This window comes from Ranitomeya imitator, chromosome 3 (assembly GCF_032444005.1).
Source record: "Ranitomeya imitator isolate aRanImi1 chromosome 3, aRanImi1.pri, whole genome shotgun sequence".
Lineage (NCBI taxonomy): Eukaryota > Metazoa > Chordata > Amphibia > Anura > Dendrobatidae > Ranitomeya > Ranitomeya imitator.
In genome coordinates, this window is record NC_091284.1 from 702,107,121 (window position 1) to 702,124,341 (window position 17,221).

The 17,221-nt window shown below is 44.1% G+C and overlaps 1 protein-coding gene across 1 annotated transcript in view; it reads right to left on the reverse strand.

Annotated features, from left to right (window-relative positions):
* The window catches only part of CDK4 (cyclin dependent kinase 4), a 65,014-nt gene that overhangs the window by 4,197 nt on the left and 43,596 nt on the right, over positions 1–17,221 (reverse strand). Inside the window, exons 4-5 of the mRNA XM_069758601.1 lie at positions 10,641–10,808; positions 2,689–2,798 (exon numbers count right to left, since the gene is read on the reverse strand). Coding sequence (XP_069614702.1) covers positions 2,689–2,798; positions 10,641–10,808 — 278 coding nt within the window. The remainder of the gene's footprint in view (positions 1–2,688; positions 2,799–10,640; positions 10,809–17,221) is intronic.

Sequence of the window (17,221 nt, forward strand, 5' to 3'; positions counted from 1 at the left end):
TGACCGCGACGTCATCGAAGGTCCTGCACACACACCATCTATAGGAACGGAAGCCGCTGAGGAGATCGGCTGTTTGCGGTAGGTGGGTAATAATAATAATAATAATTTTTATTTATATAGCGCCAACATATTCCGCAGCGCTTTACAAATTATAGAGGGGACTTGTACAGACAATAGACATTACAGCATAACAGAAATACAGTTCAAAACAGATACCAGGAGGAATGAGGGCCCTGCTCGCAAGCTTACAAACTATGAGGAAAGGGGAGACACGAGAGGTGGATGGTAACAATTGCTTTAGTTATTCGGACCAGCTATAGTGTAAGGCTCGGGTGTTCATGTAAAGCTGCATGAACCAGTATGTAGCAGTACAGACACAGAGGGCTAATACTGCATAAAGTGTATGAGAACATGATGCGAGGAACTTTTTTTTTTTTTATTATAAATAGGCCACACAGGGATTGTTAGGTTAATGCATTGAGGCGGTAGGCCAGTCTGAACAAATGAGTTTTTAGGGTACGCTTAAAACTGTGGGGATTGGGGATTAATCGTATTAACCTAGGTAGTGCATTCCAAAGAATCAGCGCAGCACGTGTAAAGTCTTGGAGACGGGAGTGGGAGGTTCTGATTATTGAGGATGCTAACCTGAGGTCATTAGCGGAGCGGAGGGCACGGGTAGGGTGGTAGACTGATACCAGGGAGGAGATGTAGGGTGGTGCAGAGCCATGGAGTGCTTTGTGGATGAGGGTAGTAGTTTTGTACTGGATTCTGGAGTGGATGGGTAGCCAGTGTAATGACTGGCACAAGGTAGAGGCATCGGTGTAACGGTTGGTGAGGAATATGATCCTGGCAGCAGCATTCAGGACAGATTGGAGTGGGGAAAGTTTGGTAAAATGTAGGCCGATTAGTAGAGAGTTACAATAGTCCAGACGAGAATGAATAAGTGAAACAGAGTTTTTGCAGAGTCGAAAGTAAGAAAAGGGCGAATTCTAGAAATGTTTTTGAGATGCAGGTAAGAAGAGAGAGCCAGTGATCGGATGTGGGGGGTGAATGAAAGGTCAGAATCAAGGATGACCCCAAGGCAGCGGGCATGTTGCTTTGGAGTAATGGTGGAACCGCACACGGAGATGGCAATGTCAGGCAAAGGTAGGTATAACCATTTTTTATTTATTTTTATTTTTTTAACATTCTATCTTTTACTATAGATGCTGCATAGGCAGCATCAATAGTAAAAAGTTGGTCACACTTGTCAAACACTGTTTGACAAGTGTGACCAACCTGTCAATCAGTTTTCCAAGCGATGCTACAGATCGCTTGGAAAACGCTAGCATTCTGCAAGCTAATTATGCTTGTAAAACGCTAGTTTTCTGCGGGAATACGCATGACAATTCCGCATGCGATATACCCGCGGCAGGAAGCGCAGAATTGCCGCTGAAATATTCGCGGCAATTCTGCAACGTGTGCACTTAGCCTAAGGGCTACAAATGTTAAAGTGGACAACCCCTTGAAATCCTGCCAGTTCTAAAAGATATGTACAACTTTCTAAATTTCAAAGAAATGCATGTAAAATCACTTTTGTAATTAAGTTTTATTCAGTTTATGTTGCAGGGGGTAAATAGTGCAACATTTTTAACTAATTATAAAAGTGATAATAGGTGATAAAATTCACATATTATTAAAATAGATATTAAAAAGCCTCCAAAAAGGTGCACAAAGCCCTCTCACGCGAAGACTGAACATGCAGACGTGCTTTATACATATGAACAGTGTGCCTCCTTCAACCAGTCCTCCACTTTTTAGGTGCCCAGAATTTTAAGGGTATGTTTCCACGTTCAGGAAACGCTGCGTGTTTGACGCTGCGTTGAGTTGCAGCATCAAGCACGCAGCGTCCAGATGTTACAGCATAGTGGAGGGGATTTAATGAAATCCCGTGTTCACTATGCGTGGTAACACGCACCGGGCAGCCCTGCGACTCCGGACATGCGGCGCATCTTTTTAGATCGCAGCATGTCCGTATACCTTGCGGCGCCGTAAGGTATAACACAGGGCCCTATGTGTGGGGTGCGATGATACCGGATGTGTGCAATGAACACATCCGGCATCATCACGTACCCAGAAGGGGGCGGAGCTTTGGGCGGAGCTAGTTCGCCGCTCCGTCAAAACCGCCGGCCATTAGAGAAATCAGAGCACATGTAACACTCCACATTTGGGACACAAGCAGCCCAGACGCTCCAGGTAGCTTCTAGCCGAGAGCCATTTCTCCATGAACGACTGTGCTCTTTGGAAAGCGTGAATGTGACATAATGGGGAGGGCATGTTCAATTCTAGCATGTCTGATCCTGCTCCTTCCTCCAACATTTGCCAAAAGGGGAAAACCAGGACACCCCCATAGACAGCCACTGCTACCGCAATAGGTGGCTTCTGTATCCTTTCAACTGATGTTTATTGGCACAAAGTCCAAAGCATGGCCGCGAGAAGGGTTTGGGCTCAACAGAATGGAAGTAGATTAATATTTCTAAACCCAATAATTGTATAAATGACTCTAGTACATTAGTGCAAACCATGGATACGGATAGATAGGGGAGCACATGACGATATCGTTGTTGAATCAGGCGTTTGCCCATAGACTGCGCTCTCCATGTATCCGTTTTTCTATGGCTGCTGCATGTCATTGCATAGATCACTTACTTCCGTCTGAACATTTCAGCAAAGATGCACCCTACGCTCCAGATGTCTACTGGTGTGGCATACGTGGACTGGAGCAACACCTCCGGGGCTCGGTACCACAGAGTCACTACCTACGGGCAAAGGAAAGATGTTACTGAAATGAAGCAATTTGTGTACCCAATAAAATATATACGGTAGATTAAACAAAACAAAAAAAATACACAAGTTAAAAAATTCATAATACATGACCTGCAGTTTTTTTTGTAAGCACAAAATCTCCCACTCAAGCCAAAAAGAAAGCATGTCCCTGCAGGTCATGTGCAGTAAAATCATCTGTCTCCAGGTGACAGTTTTTTCTTAAATCAACAAATAAAGTCTCCTCCTCAACTCTGTACCCAAATATTACCCCCTCGCTGTCAGGCAGGAACATGCCAGATCCCGCTCAATGAAGCATCAATCATCCGGCTGTAGCCACATCTCTATAAAACAGCGGAGAACGACATGTAGAACAAGGGAACATGGGGCTCTCATGTGGAAGTTGTGCCATGGGCTGGAGTCACACCAGTGTATAGCATCCGACGCCACGTGCTAATGACCCGAGGGTCCAGCTCTGCTGCGAGTGTGAGCCGAGTGCTACTGTGCTCCAAGCCTCTCACATGACAAACGGAGCACAGCTGCGGAGCAGACGGATAAAGTAAAGAAAATAAAATTTTTGTGTTATGGTTTTGATTGTTTAATTTCGCCATTTTTTTTAGTTTTAATATCAAATTCTGTATTAAAAGAAAAGTGAAATCTTGCAATTTTCACAGTCCACTGGGGCCATTTAAGGCTAGTTTCACACTAGCGTTTCCCTGATGTGCGGAGGGCTGCGGACTTCCTCCGTGAAGCCCCGCCCTCAGCCGCACCTCCGCTTGTAGCTCCGCCTACATCTGCATGCGGCCCACGTACCTATATTTAACATTAGGTACGCAGGTCGTGCGGCTGTATGCGGATGGTGCCGCATGCGTCGTTTTGACGATGCGGGAAAAAAAAAAAAGCTACGTGGCTGCGTCTCCGCATCGTCAAAACGACGCATGCGGCACCATCCGCATACAGCCGCACGACCTGCGTACCTAATGTTAAATATGGACGCATCAGACCAAAGCACAGATTTCCACTGGTCTAATGTCCATTCTTTGTGTTCTTTAGCCCAAACAAGTGTCTTCTGCTTGTTGCCTCTCCATAGCAGTGGTTTCCTAGCAGCTATTTTACCATGAAGGCCTGCTGCACAAAGTCTCCTCTTAACAGTTGTTGTAGAGATGTGTCTGCTGCTCGAACTGTGTGGCATTGACCTGGTCTCTAATCTGAGCTGCTGTTAACCTGCGACTTCTGAGGCTGGTGACTCGGATAAACTTATCCTCAGAAGCAGAGGTGACTCTTGGTCTTCCTTTCTTGGGGCGGTCCTCATGTGAGCCAGTTTCTTTGTAGCGCTTGATGGTTTTTGCCACTTCCCTTGGGGACACTTTCAAAGTTTGCCCAATTTTTCGGACTGACTGACCTTCATTTCTTAAAGTAATGATGGCCACTCGTTTTTCTTTACTTAGCTGCTTTTTTCTTGCCATAATACAAATTCTAACAGTCTACTCAGTAGGACTATCAGCTGTGTATCCACCAGACTTCTGCACAACACAACTGATGGTCCCAACCTCATTTATAATGCCAGAAATCCCACTTATTAAACCTGACAGGGCACACCTGTGAATTGAAAACCATTCCTGGTGACCTGGTGTTTATGCTGTAATGTCTATTGTCTGTACAAGTCCCCTCTATAATTTGTAAAGCGCTGCGGAATATGTTGGCGCTATATAAATAAAAATTATTATTATTACTACCTCTTGAAGCTCATCAAGAGAATGCCAAGAGTGTGCAAAGCAGTCATTAAAGCAAAAGGTGGCCACTTTGAAGAACCTAGAATATAAGACATATGTTTTCAGTTGTTTCAAACTTTTGGTCTGTAATATATATATATATATATATATATATATATATATATATATATATATATATATATATGTATGTATGTATGTATGTATGTATGTATGTATGTATGTATGTATGTATGTATGTATGTATATATATATATATATATATATATATATATATATATATAGTGCACATGCTGTTTGCGGTGTCTGTCAGCGTAGTGTCCAGAGGCTGGAGGTGCTACCAGGGGACAGGCCAGTTTACCAGGAGACATGGAGGGGGCCGTAGGTGGACAACAACCCAGCAGCAGGACCGCTACCTCAGCCTTTGTGCAAGGAGAAACAGGGGGAGCACTGCCAGAGCCCTGAAAATGACCTCCAACAGGCCACAAATGTGAATGTGTCTTCACAAACGGTTAGAAACCGACTCCATGAGGATGGTCTGAGTGCCCGACGTCCACAGATGGGGGCTGTGCTTACAGCCCAACACTGTGCAGGACGCTTGGCATTTGCCACTAAACACCAGGATTGACAAATTCACCACTGGCGCCCTGCGCTCTTCACAGATGAAAGCAGGTTCCCACTGAGGACATGTGACAAATATGACAGAGTCTGGAGACGACGTGGAGAGCGATCTGCTGCCTGCAACATCCTTCAGCATGGCCGGTTTGGCAGTGGGTCTGTAATGGTGTGGGGTGGCATTTCTTTGGAGGGCTGCACAACCCTCCATGTGCTCACCAGAGGTAGCTTGACTGCCATTAGGTACCGAGATGAGATCCCCAGTCCCCTTGTGAGACCATATGCTGGTGCGGTTGGCCCTGGGTTCCTCCTAATGCAGGACAATGCCAGACCTCATGTGGCTGGAGTGTGTCAGCAGTTCCTACAAGATGAAGGCATTGAAGCTATGGACGATCCCGCCCGTTCCCCAGACCTGAATTCGATTGAACACATCTGGGACATCATGTCTCGCACCATCCACCAACGTCACGCTGCACCACAGACTGTCTAGGAGTTGGCGGATGCTTTAGTCCAGGTCTGGGAGGAGATCCCTCAGGAGACCATCTGCCGCCTTATTAGGAGCATGCCCAGGCATTGTAGGGAGATCATACAGGCACGTGGAGGCCACACACACTACTGAGCATCATTTCCTTGTCTTGAGTCATTTCCACTGAACTTGGATCAGCCTGTAACTTCATTTTCCACTTTGATTTTGAGCATCATTCCAACTCCAGACCTCTGTGGAATACTAGTTATAATTTACGTTGATCATTTTTAGGTTTTATGGTTCTCAACACATTCCACTATGTAATGAATAAAGATTTACAACTGGAATATTTCATTCAGTGAAATCTAGGATGTTGGATTTTAGTGTTCGCTTTATTTTTTTGAGCAGTGTAGCAGTGTATACATTTATATATTTTCTGGATATATAAAGTTGGTCATTATCTGATGAGACATTCCCTTTCATATGATAAAGATATTATTGCATCATAAATGTGAGAAGAACAGTAACATTACAGATGAGAACACTCCACAGACAAACAAGAGGCCGGTATTTATATGCAGAGGCGCAGTCGGGGAGAGAGGATTTACAGAGAAGGAGGCTCCAAAAGGGAGAGAAGTAACTGATATAAAAGGGAAATACACCATGAGCGGACACAGGAGCAAGTATGGACTGGTACAGAGAACATAGCTGCGTTTTCTTAGATGTATGGAAAGGGAGGAATCTCATGAATTATAAATCCTAACTATTCTGGAAAATCCCCAGAGGACACGGATTCAACTTGTCTTATAGATTTAGTAATGATACTGCCAAATAACAAGGAAACTGCTGATCCGGCCTTACTCATCACAGGGGCGTGTGAGCCGCCCCAAAAAATGATAAAAGGGAATGAGGAAAAGTGTTTCCCAATGAATTGTTTCTTTGATGTTTTATACTGAGTATAACTGAACCCATGATGTAAAATACTGACTATATTTGACAAGGAAATTATCATTTTCTCATTTCTCCTGGCACCCTGAACCCTAAAATGATACTGGGAAATTGTATAGGAAAATGCCATTTAAATGGCTATCCATCAATACAGGATGAGAATGCAGGTAGGATCACACCATTCACTTCACCATCAGTTTACAGTTTTATTACAAGTTTCTTTGCTGCTTTGTGGTTTTTCCGCAAAGAAGAAAAAAAAACTCAAAACAACTAAAACAAAATTAATTTGTCACATGACAATACAAATCAAAATCATAATTAATAACAGATCTTCAACCTGATGAAGCTGGTGTACTTACACCACACCTAGTCTCAGGATGTATGTGGAATTGAAGCTCACAGCGGGGCCAAGCATTTATATACACCTTCCAACCTGCTTGTTTTCCCTCCATTTCTACCCTATTATTTAATTGACAACTCAAAGAAGGATGGAGATCGCTGGGAACCAAGCAGGTGGGACGGTGTATATAAAATGATCGGCCCTGCCGTGAGGCAGCGAGCGCCTGTGCTTGGTTTAAACAGTCATTCTGTGCTGGCAAAGTCCCGTTAACCCATTATCCTGGTTTAAGTGATGGCAACATCTTAAGTGTTACCTAATCATCTCATGGCAACATGTGCTGGTGCCATGCTGCGCAGATAGGTTGTAATGGCAGCAAATGGGAACTAATAGGAGGAAGCAAAGAGCACAAGGCACGACAATACATGGAACAATCACAGGTACAAAATATTTTAACATTTTTTTATGGAAGACTAAAGTAGGAAGATTTTTTTTAATTTAACAGAAAACCACAATGTATAATAAAAAAGCCATTAAACTACAGATATGGGGTTAAACTGATGGCTAATAGTGAGCCGGCTGTCGGTCAGTGCCGGGGGCGCCGTTATAGCTGCCGCTCGCTATACACAGAGTGGCTGAAAGCCCAAGGCTATCGGTTGGGAGGTGGTAATAAAATTAACTTCCTCCTGGCAGCGGGGCTTTCAGGGCTTCAGCCACACACCTTCAGAATGCTATTAACCTGCAGATTAACCCCATATTTGCAGGTTAATAGCAGTTTTCTTTTGATTATCTACATGACAGGTTCCCTTTAATCATATATTTAAAAAAACACAACATAAACCCTCAAACAGCAAAGTCAAAGGAACAAAAGGTGGAACTGAATAATGAAAGCAAAAAAAAGGATGCGGCAGAGGATTCACTTTTTAGTGGAAGATTGGAGAAGGCACCAGGAATAAAAGGCTGAGTTTTGGGTTTTCCTTCACATTTCTGCAGCATTCTATAGTAGAGTGAAGAATACAATAATAATTCAATGTCCTACACACATGTACAAGCAGAATATATGACATAATCGCACAATTACATGCACTCGGCCAGCCTGTTACATCCTGTCCCATGACATATTCGGCAAGCTATGCACACAAGGAATGCTCAACCACAGCGCTCATACTGACCACTACAAGCCTCAAATATTACAAATGAGTCATCCCCACCCCCGCATCTGTAGTCACAACACAAAGCAGCAAAAAAAAATTAAAAAAGAGGAAAGGGGAAATGAGCATTGGGCATAAAAGACTTAGATAAGTCATTGAGAAAGCATCAGTGGAACATGGTGATAATGAGAAACTGGCTGAAAAATTCCCCAGAAAACGTAGAATCAGTAACAAACGTCATGCAAGGAAATTACCAACAACAACTGTAGGCGGACGGGCGGCTTTATGTAAATGGAGCACAACAGTGGGGACGGACAGCTGCGATACACGGTCACACATCAGAGCTACAGTCACATCGCAGGCTGTTACTCAATGACTGAGCATAAGGGGAGATTTAGGACTGTTATATATTTATTACAAATTTTAGTTCTTTCCTATAAATGAGTATTCATGATTATATTTTGAAAACTTTTGTGCATACTTCTAAAGTGTCTAAAGCCGTAGTTTTCTCGCACCTTTTTGCGCCAGATTTATGGCAGATTTTTATAACCGCTGTACAGGATGTACACATCATTCTGCACCCTACGACTCAGGCCTGGGTGGCTTTTCCACACATTTTTATTTTAGTTTATGCAGTAAGGAGCCCCCAAATTATTAGTGAGGGGCAGATGGGGAGATAGTTTTGAGGAAAGTGATCAAAAGATGTTCAAGTGAAAAAATGGGTTAAAACAGTGGCGAGTAACCTGTCAATCTGGGAGGTAAATGCTTAGGGGATGTAGAGAAAACAGGTGTGTGCTGATTAGTGATGAGCAATCGTGCTCGGATAACGTCTTATCCGAGCACGCTCTGGTGTTAACCGAGTATCTGGGCGTGCTCGGATATTATGTTCCAGTCCCTGCGGCTGCATGGTTTGTGGCTGTTACCCAGCCTGAACACATGCAGAGATTGTTAGGGAATCCTCACGTGTTGACGCTGTCTAACAGCCACAAACCATGCAGCCGCAGGGACTGGAACATAATATCCGAGCACATCCAAATACTCGGTTAACACCAGAGCGTGCTCGGATAAGACGTTAGCCGAGGACGTTCGCCAATCACTAGTTCTGATCTAATACTTGGAGGTGTAGTTTTACTACGGCGCTGCTGAAAACGTAATGCTGTCAGAAAAGAAGACAGTGTAAAGGTCGATTCTGGTGCAAACATCTAGATACTGCGACGTCACTTTAGATACTACGGTGGGCCAATTCAGCCGCAACAACAGATCCGTTTCAAAGGCTCGCGGCCCTTCTTACCCCAGGTGAGGCTATGGCGCAGTAAAGCTTCATATCCATGCTTCAGTCTTTGCGGGCATTGCTAGATTTCCTACTGGGCAGGCATAATTGATTAAGTGCGCTAAAAAGATTTGACTAATACAGACACATTTTAATGTAAGGAAGGGCAGTGAGTCTTTGAAATGCGTCGGTTTTGGGGGCTGAATTGGCACACCGTAGTATCTGATGTGGCGTCACACACCAACTTCACGAGGGTCTCACAGCGTGGCCGACAGGAGCGCTGCACACAGCATAGCAAGCGAGACGGGGGACGCTGCAGCATCATACTGCAACCTTCTCTCTGACCGCTGAACGAATCATCCGGGACTTCCCTCAGAGGCAAGTTTGGAAGGAAGGTCATTTCTGGGGAACTATTCTGAAGGTCACGATATCACCGTCACCTTTTACCTTTCATTACTGCAGTGCAGCAGTACAACGACTATTGTGAACATTTATCATGTGCATGTAAAAGGTTCACTGTTCACATATACACTGTATATTATGGTACTATTATTGTTGAACACTTCAATATCGCAGCATCATCAGGGCACGGCACCATCAGTCTAGTTGCACCCAAATTTAGGGCCCTGTACATTGTGGATTACCTTTGGGCTATTAGGCTGTTATACATGGTAAACATAACCTTCAAAGTGACTTACAATTTTCATCTCTTTATCTGCCTACATTATTTAAAGGGGTATTCCCATGGCCAAGACCCTATCCCTCTATGTAGTAGGTGTAATAATAAGAATATTAGCAAATACCTCCAATTAGAAATGTACAGGTTTTCTGATTTGCCATGTCTCCTTCCTCATGTGCAGGCACTGCAGGACCTTTGGTATCCATGGTTACGACCACTGATATAGCGACATATAGCTGGTTGGTAGTGGTCATAACCATGGTCAAGTTTTTGTCTTGATATTATAGCTTCCTTGAGTATTCCATTTTTGTAATATGCCTTACAACAAGAAAACTCCTCACCTTTGGCCTTATCGTCCATCTCTATAGTCCATAACTTATGACCTCCCTCCATGAGCCCAAACAGTGATGGTCCCGGCAGACTGAAACCAACTACATGTCCCAAAGTATATGTAGGTCCACTAAGATATAGGGGCACATCAAGAAGTCCCTATATACACACTAGATCAAAGGAACAGGCAAGAAGGAATTCAAAATGGCCCATTATTCCTGGCAGATGTCTCATAGCCCTCATAGTCGCTGGCAAGCTCCCTGACCTCTATCTAATGTGTATGGCCAAGTGACACGGGGACCCTCTACTTACCACAGGGGTTAGTGCCATCTGGCAGCTGTAAATCCGTGCCAGGCCAAAGTCGGCGAGTTTCACCTGTCCACAGCTGGTCACCAGGATATTCTCTGGCTTCAGGTCACGGTGCACAATACAGTTCAAATGAAGGAATTCTAAGCCAGACAGGAACTGCCTCATCAGGTTCTGCAGAAGGAGGAAGCACAGAACATCAACATTAATCCCACCCAAGAGAAGGCACAAAACGGTACTGCACTTGCTTTATAAACAAAAAAAATAAATAAATTCAAAATATTACAATAGTGTGATAGTAAGTGATCTGGAGTGATCAGGGACAAGTTATTAAAAAACTACTGAACACAGAAAATGCATTAAAAAAATAAATAAATTCAGGACTTCCATCCTTAACCCCTTCCTGACATGACTATTTTCATTTTTTGCGTTTTCAATTTTTCTTCTTTCAAGAGCGAGACTTTTTTTCTACTTACATAGCCTTATGAGGGGCTTGTTTTTTGTGGGGCGAGTTGTACTTTTGGAAGACTCATTTTGGTACGTGATGTACTGGAAAGCGGGAACAACAATTCCAAGTGTGTGGAAACTACAAAGAGAAAAGTGCAGCTCCACAATTCTTTTTGGTTATGTTTTTTCATTTACGATGTTCACTATATAGTAAAAATAAAAGTTATTGTTTTGCCTTTTTTCGAGATCAGTAACGATTTAAATTTTTGGTTGCTGGGGCTATCCGATGGGCTTGTTTTTTTTTGCGCCCTGAGCCAACATTTTTATTGATACAATTTAGGAGTAGTTACGTTTTTTTTATTGCCTTTTTTTTTATTTTTGAAGCGCCCAAAAAAAAAAACGTTAATTCTGGCTTAGATTTTTTTTTTCTTAATTACACTGTTTACCGATCGGGTCAATTTTAGATTTTCATATATCTAACGCCTCCACGCATGGCTGGAAGAGGCATTTGATGGCTGATGATCACCTGCCAGGAAACACCATACAGGTTCAGTTCCTGAGCCTACATTAAAGTCAGAGAGCCAGTGTATGCCGTAACTATGTCATATGTTGGTATGGCGTTTAAGAAAATGTAGCATCAAAACATTTTTTTCTCAATTTTTGCATAAAAATTAAGTATTCATATTTTTTTTAATGCTATAAAATATGAACGAGACTTGAAAAAAGTTTATATGTTTAACATTAGGGGGAGCAGCTGCTGAGACTTCCCATGTGTCTGATGTCACTCCTCCCTACACTTCTAGGTGTTTGCACGGTGATCCTAAACTTCTTCCTCCCTTATTCTTTTGCAAAAACATTTTGTTGGTGACTGCAAACCGACACGCGGACAGTGTCACAGCGGATGGCTGGCAGCACGACTTCACTGTATCACACGATAGGATTTACCGTAATACACGGAGGGCATCACATGATGGGATTCAATATATTTATAGTATTACACGAGAGGACATTAGAAACGTGGCTCAGCAGACTAGCACACATGATGCGCTTTGACACATGGCTACGTGGACTGTATTACATATGATAAGACTAGATACATGGCTCCGCTCAGTGTAAAGCCTCATTCAGATGTCTGTGCTAGAGAGACGCAAGAAGGAGGCTTTACTGCGGTGTCTTCAAAGCTCATCAGAAGAGATGACCATCACTGGTAACTGCTGTCACGAGTCGGCGGTGACCAGTATTCCAGGGGTGAGAATAGCTGGATAGCCTGGCACTAGAGGTACAATGTCAGGCTGCCCTCACTCTTCTCACTAAGCGCACTGCTCTGGGCTCCAATAACCTGACAGCTGGCTTCCCCCACAGCTGTGACCTGGACACCCCAAGGGGGAAGTGCAGTTTCCAGCGGAGACCGTATTTGTGGTGCTCCAACACTTCGGGCCCCCATACACATTAGACCAATGTCAGCTGAAACGGCTGATATCGACAGGTTCTGCTGAAAGTAACGGGTTCAGATGCCGGCCCACTGATGGTCGGGAGAGATGTTGATTGCGCAATGTCCAATTTCGGCCTGCTGATCACATACTTCTTCTGGAGATAAACCGCCATCCGATGAGTCAGCCGGCGGCTTCCTGAGAGCGCTCAGGAGTGTCAGGTGAAATGTCTACCGGCCCAACGATGCCTCATCCAGCCAACAGCCATCTAACGTGTACGGCCAGCTCAACACACGAGCAAATAAAAATGGCAGCCCACCCAGTGCTTGCAGAAATAATAAACGTTCAAACGTGACATTTTATTTGAAAAATAAATCAGATCAGCAGTAATTATTAACACAACAAAAAACATTGCAGCATATTCCCTATAAGGGTATGTTTCCACGGTCAGGAAACGCTGCGGGTTTGACGCTGCATACATCCGCTGCGTCAAACCCGCAGCGTCCAGATGTTACAGCATAGTGGAGGGGATTTAATGAAATCCCATCTCCAATATGTGCTAAAAGAAGCATGCGGCAGACCTGCGCAACCAGACATGCGGCGCGTCTTTATAGACCGCAGCACGTCTATTTACGATGCAGAAACGCTTCGTCCCCGCAGCGTAAATTTCCCATTGACTATCATTAGATGAGGTAAAGTCGTATCTAATTATTAGTCACATGCATAGTAACTGCGGACACGCAGCTAACTACGCATGCAAACTAATTTAAATAATCTCTTACCTTGTGATCGCCGGAAGTCCACGTCCACCGCAGTTCTCGCGATGACTGAACTCACTGCGAGAACTGCCGTCCACGTGACCGCCGGGGTTATCTCCGGTCACTAGGCAAGTAAGTTCTTAAGGTCAGCTGATTGGGAGAACTGTAGTGCAGGTGACCGCCGGAGAGTTCTCTCAGGTGGTCATCTACAAGCTGCTACATCTGGATGTCAGGTATCCAGATGTAGCAGAGCTGGACTCGTCGTGGGACACTCGCTATTAAGGACTACGTCGGAACAGGGAGTATATTTGTGTTAGTTTATTTTATTTTTTTATTTTTTTTTGCAGGTGATCGAGGGACTCGGGGAATTAGCAGAACAATAAAGATGGGAAAACTGTGTGGTGTTTTATTTCATTAAAATACTTTATTCTGGCTGGGTCTTTGTTTAACCCCTTAACTATAGGATTAGAAATGCATGTGTCTTATTGACAACTCTTCATTACAAATGGGCTTGATGTCACCTTACAATACAAAGGTGACATTAACCCCGCCTTGCCACAGCTACAGGACAAGTGGGAGGAGTGAGGCTAAGTGCCAGAATTGGCGCATCTTAGAGAGATGCACCATTTCTGGGGCGGCTGTGAGCTGGTGTTCATAGCAGTCGGGGCCATTATCCAGGTCCCTTCCTAGGCAATTAACCCCTTCATGACCTTGGGATTGTCCGTTTTTCCGTGTTCGTTTTTCGCTCCCCTCCTTCCCAGAGCCATAACTTTTTTATTTTTCCATCAATATGGCCATGTGAGGGCTTATTTTTTGCGGGACGAGTTGTAGTTTTGAACGACATCATTGGTTTTAGCATGTCGTGTACTAGAAAACGGGAAAAAAATTCCAAGTGCGGTGAAAGTGCAAAAAAAGTGCAATCCCACACTTGTTTTTTCTTTGGCTTTTTTGCTAGGTTCAATAAACGCTAAAACGGAGCTGATATTATGATTCTCCAGGTCATTACGAGTTCGTAGACATCAAACATGACTAGGTTACGTTTTATCAAAGTGGTGAAAAAAAATTCCAAACTTTGCTGCACTTTTGTGCAGATACGTTCTTTTGATCGCCAGTTATTGCATTTTAATGCAATGTTGCGGCGACCAAAAAAACGTAATTCTGGCGTTTCAAATTTTTTTCTCGCTACACTGTTAAGCGATCAGGTTAATGCTTTTTTTTTATTGATAGATCGGGCAATTCTGAACGCAGCGATACCAAATATGTGTAGGTTTGATTTTTTTGTTTGTTTTATTTTGAATGGGGCGAAAGGGGGGTGATTTAAACTTTTTTTTTTTTTTTTTTACTTTTGCCATGCTTCAATAGCCTCTGGATCGTCTCTGCTAGATAGCAGCGATCATTAGATCGCCGCTATGCAGCTGAAATGAAGGTGTGCTATGAGCGCCGACCACAGGGTGGCGCTCACAGCTAGCGGGAATCAGTAACCATAGAGGTCTCAAGGGCCTCTATGGTTACAATGCAGAAGCATCGCTGACCCCCGATCATGTGACGGGGGTCAGCGATGCGCGCATTTCCAGCCGCACGGCCGGATGCGGTAGTTAAATGCCGCTGTCTGCGTTTGACAGCGGCATTTAACTAGTTAATAGCTGCGGGTGAATCGCGATTTCACTCACCGCCGGAGCCCGCACCAAAGCGGGGCTTCTGACCTCGGACGTACTATCCCGTCCGAGGTCAGAAAGGGGTTAATATCAGCCCGCAGCTGTCTGCCTAGCCTATTAATTATACGACGAAGGTGTCTCACTGAAACGCGCGTTGGGGTGGAGGTCCGTTCCCTGGACATCCCGTTTATTATAAGGTGACCATGCTAATCTTTGGTAATAATTTGTCTATATGTGCTTCTGACAGGATGAACTCCTATTCCTTTTGAGATCGGGCAGCGCCTTTATTTTGAACCCTGCCTCCATATATTCTGTCCACTTATATATATTTTTTTATTAGAGAGGTTGGGAATTACGACTTGTGGATGCCCAGGGACACGAGCCTTCTTTGTTTTACACAGTGATCCTTAGGATTATGGTTTTTTCGATTTACTCCCTTGCACCCATGTCTGTGATTTTTAAATAATAAAGTTACTATATTTTGGAACAATTTGGACCAAAGTATCATCTTTCTATGGACGACTTTTTGTAAACTATATGATGATCGGTCATAGAGTCCTCTATATTTACAGATATCTGCTTTAAAGTAATTGGACATTGCACGAATATGCAGATACATCTTATAAGTTGCTATTAATATCAGCCCGCAGCTGTCTGCCTAACCTTTGCTGGTTATTGATTATAGGGGGAGCCCACGTCATTATTTTGGGGGGTCCCCCTGTTTTAATAGCCAGTAAAGGCTAAGTATACAGCTGTGAGCTGATATTAATAGCCTGGGAAGCTCCATGGGTATTACCCTGTTATGATCTGGTGGTTTAGGAACAACATGAGACAAGCTCTGAAGGAGGTGGTATCTGTACTGACCGTAAACCCTGAACCTAGCAGCGCAACTAAAAATAGCCGTGGGGGGTACCTGACGCTCCCTAGACCCCTCGGCACAGCCTAAGATCTAACTTCCCCTAAAGATGGAAACAGGAAACCTATCTTGCCTTAGAGAAAATCCCCAAAGGAAAGATAGCCCCCCACAAATATTGACGGTGAGAGGAGGGGAAAATAATATACGCAGAAATGAAATCAGATTTTAGCATAGGAGGCCAGTCTAGCTTGATAGATAGGACAGGAAAGGATACTGTGCGGTCAGTATAAAAACTACAAAACAATCCACACAGAGTTTACAAAATCCCCACACCTGACTAAAGGTGTGGAGGGTAAATCTGCTACCCAGAGCTTCCAGCTAACAGAAAAAATCCATACTGACAAGCTGGACAAATATAGAATGCACAGAACAATAAGTCCACAACATGGACTGAAATGAGCAAAGCCAGAACTTATCTTTGCAGAACTGGTCAGGAAACCAGGAGAATCCAAGCAGAGATGTGAATCCAGCCAGGAAACATTGACAAGTGGCTCAGGCTGAAGAAAGAGCCAGACTTAAATAGCGGACGATAAGTGGAGGCAGCTGATGACAGCTAACTCCAAGGAGCAGCCATACCACTAGAAACCACAAGAGGGAGCCCAAGAGCAGAACTCACAAAAGTGCCACTTACAACCACCGGAGGGAGCCCAAGAGCGGAATTCACAACATTACCCCCTTCCCAGGCTATAAACATCGGCCCCCAGACGCTGGCTTTCCCTCTGCTGGTTTGGAAAATTGCGCGGGAGCCCACGCCATTTTTTTTTAATTATTTTTTATTTAGATAAAAAAAAGGAAGGACATTACATATTCCTGTGTGGCCGGTGTCACACTTGCGAGTGTCGCGCAAGTCTCTCGCATCAACACCCAGCACTTGGGACCTTGGGAACATGAGGTTTCTTGAAATTTCATCCACTATGCTGTAACATCTGGCAGCTGCAGATGTACGCAGCGTCCAACCTGCAGTGTTTACTGACTGTGTGAACATACCCTATATGCAAACAGGAAATCACTTTTTTTTTCCTTCCCAGAAGCCAACTTTCAATAAGCTTTATTTCAAGTGACAGTGTAGTAAAAAAAAACGCATAAAAAACGCAGGTGACCTGCCAGTCCCCTTAGATGCAGATTTCACCTGGGTCAAATACTGAGCCAATCCTGACCGTCGAAACATACCCTTAAGAGAATGTGTTATCAGAAAACGACTTGTTTAATCAGGTTTAAGACAATTACCTGCAGCAAGAGCCTATCCCCGCCACGCTACGCAGCAAGAGCTTATCCCCCGCCGCGCTACGCAGCAAGAGCCTATCCCCCTGACGTGCTACGCAGCAGGAGCCTACCCCCGCCATGCTACGTAGCAAGAGCTTATCCCCCTGCCATGCTACGC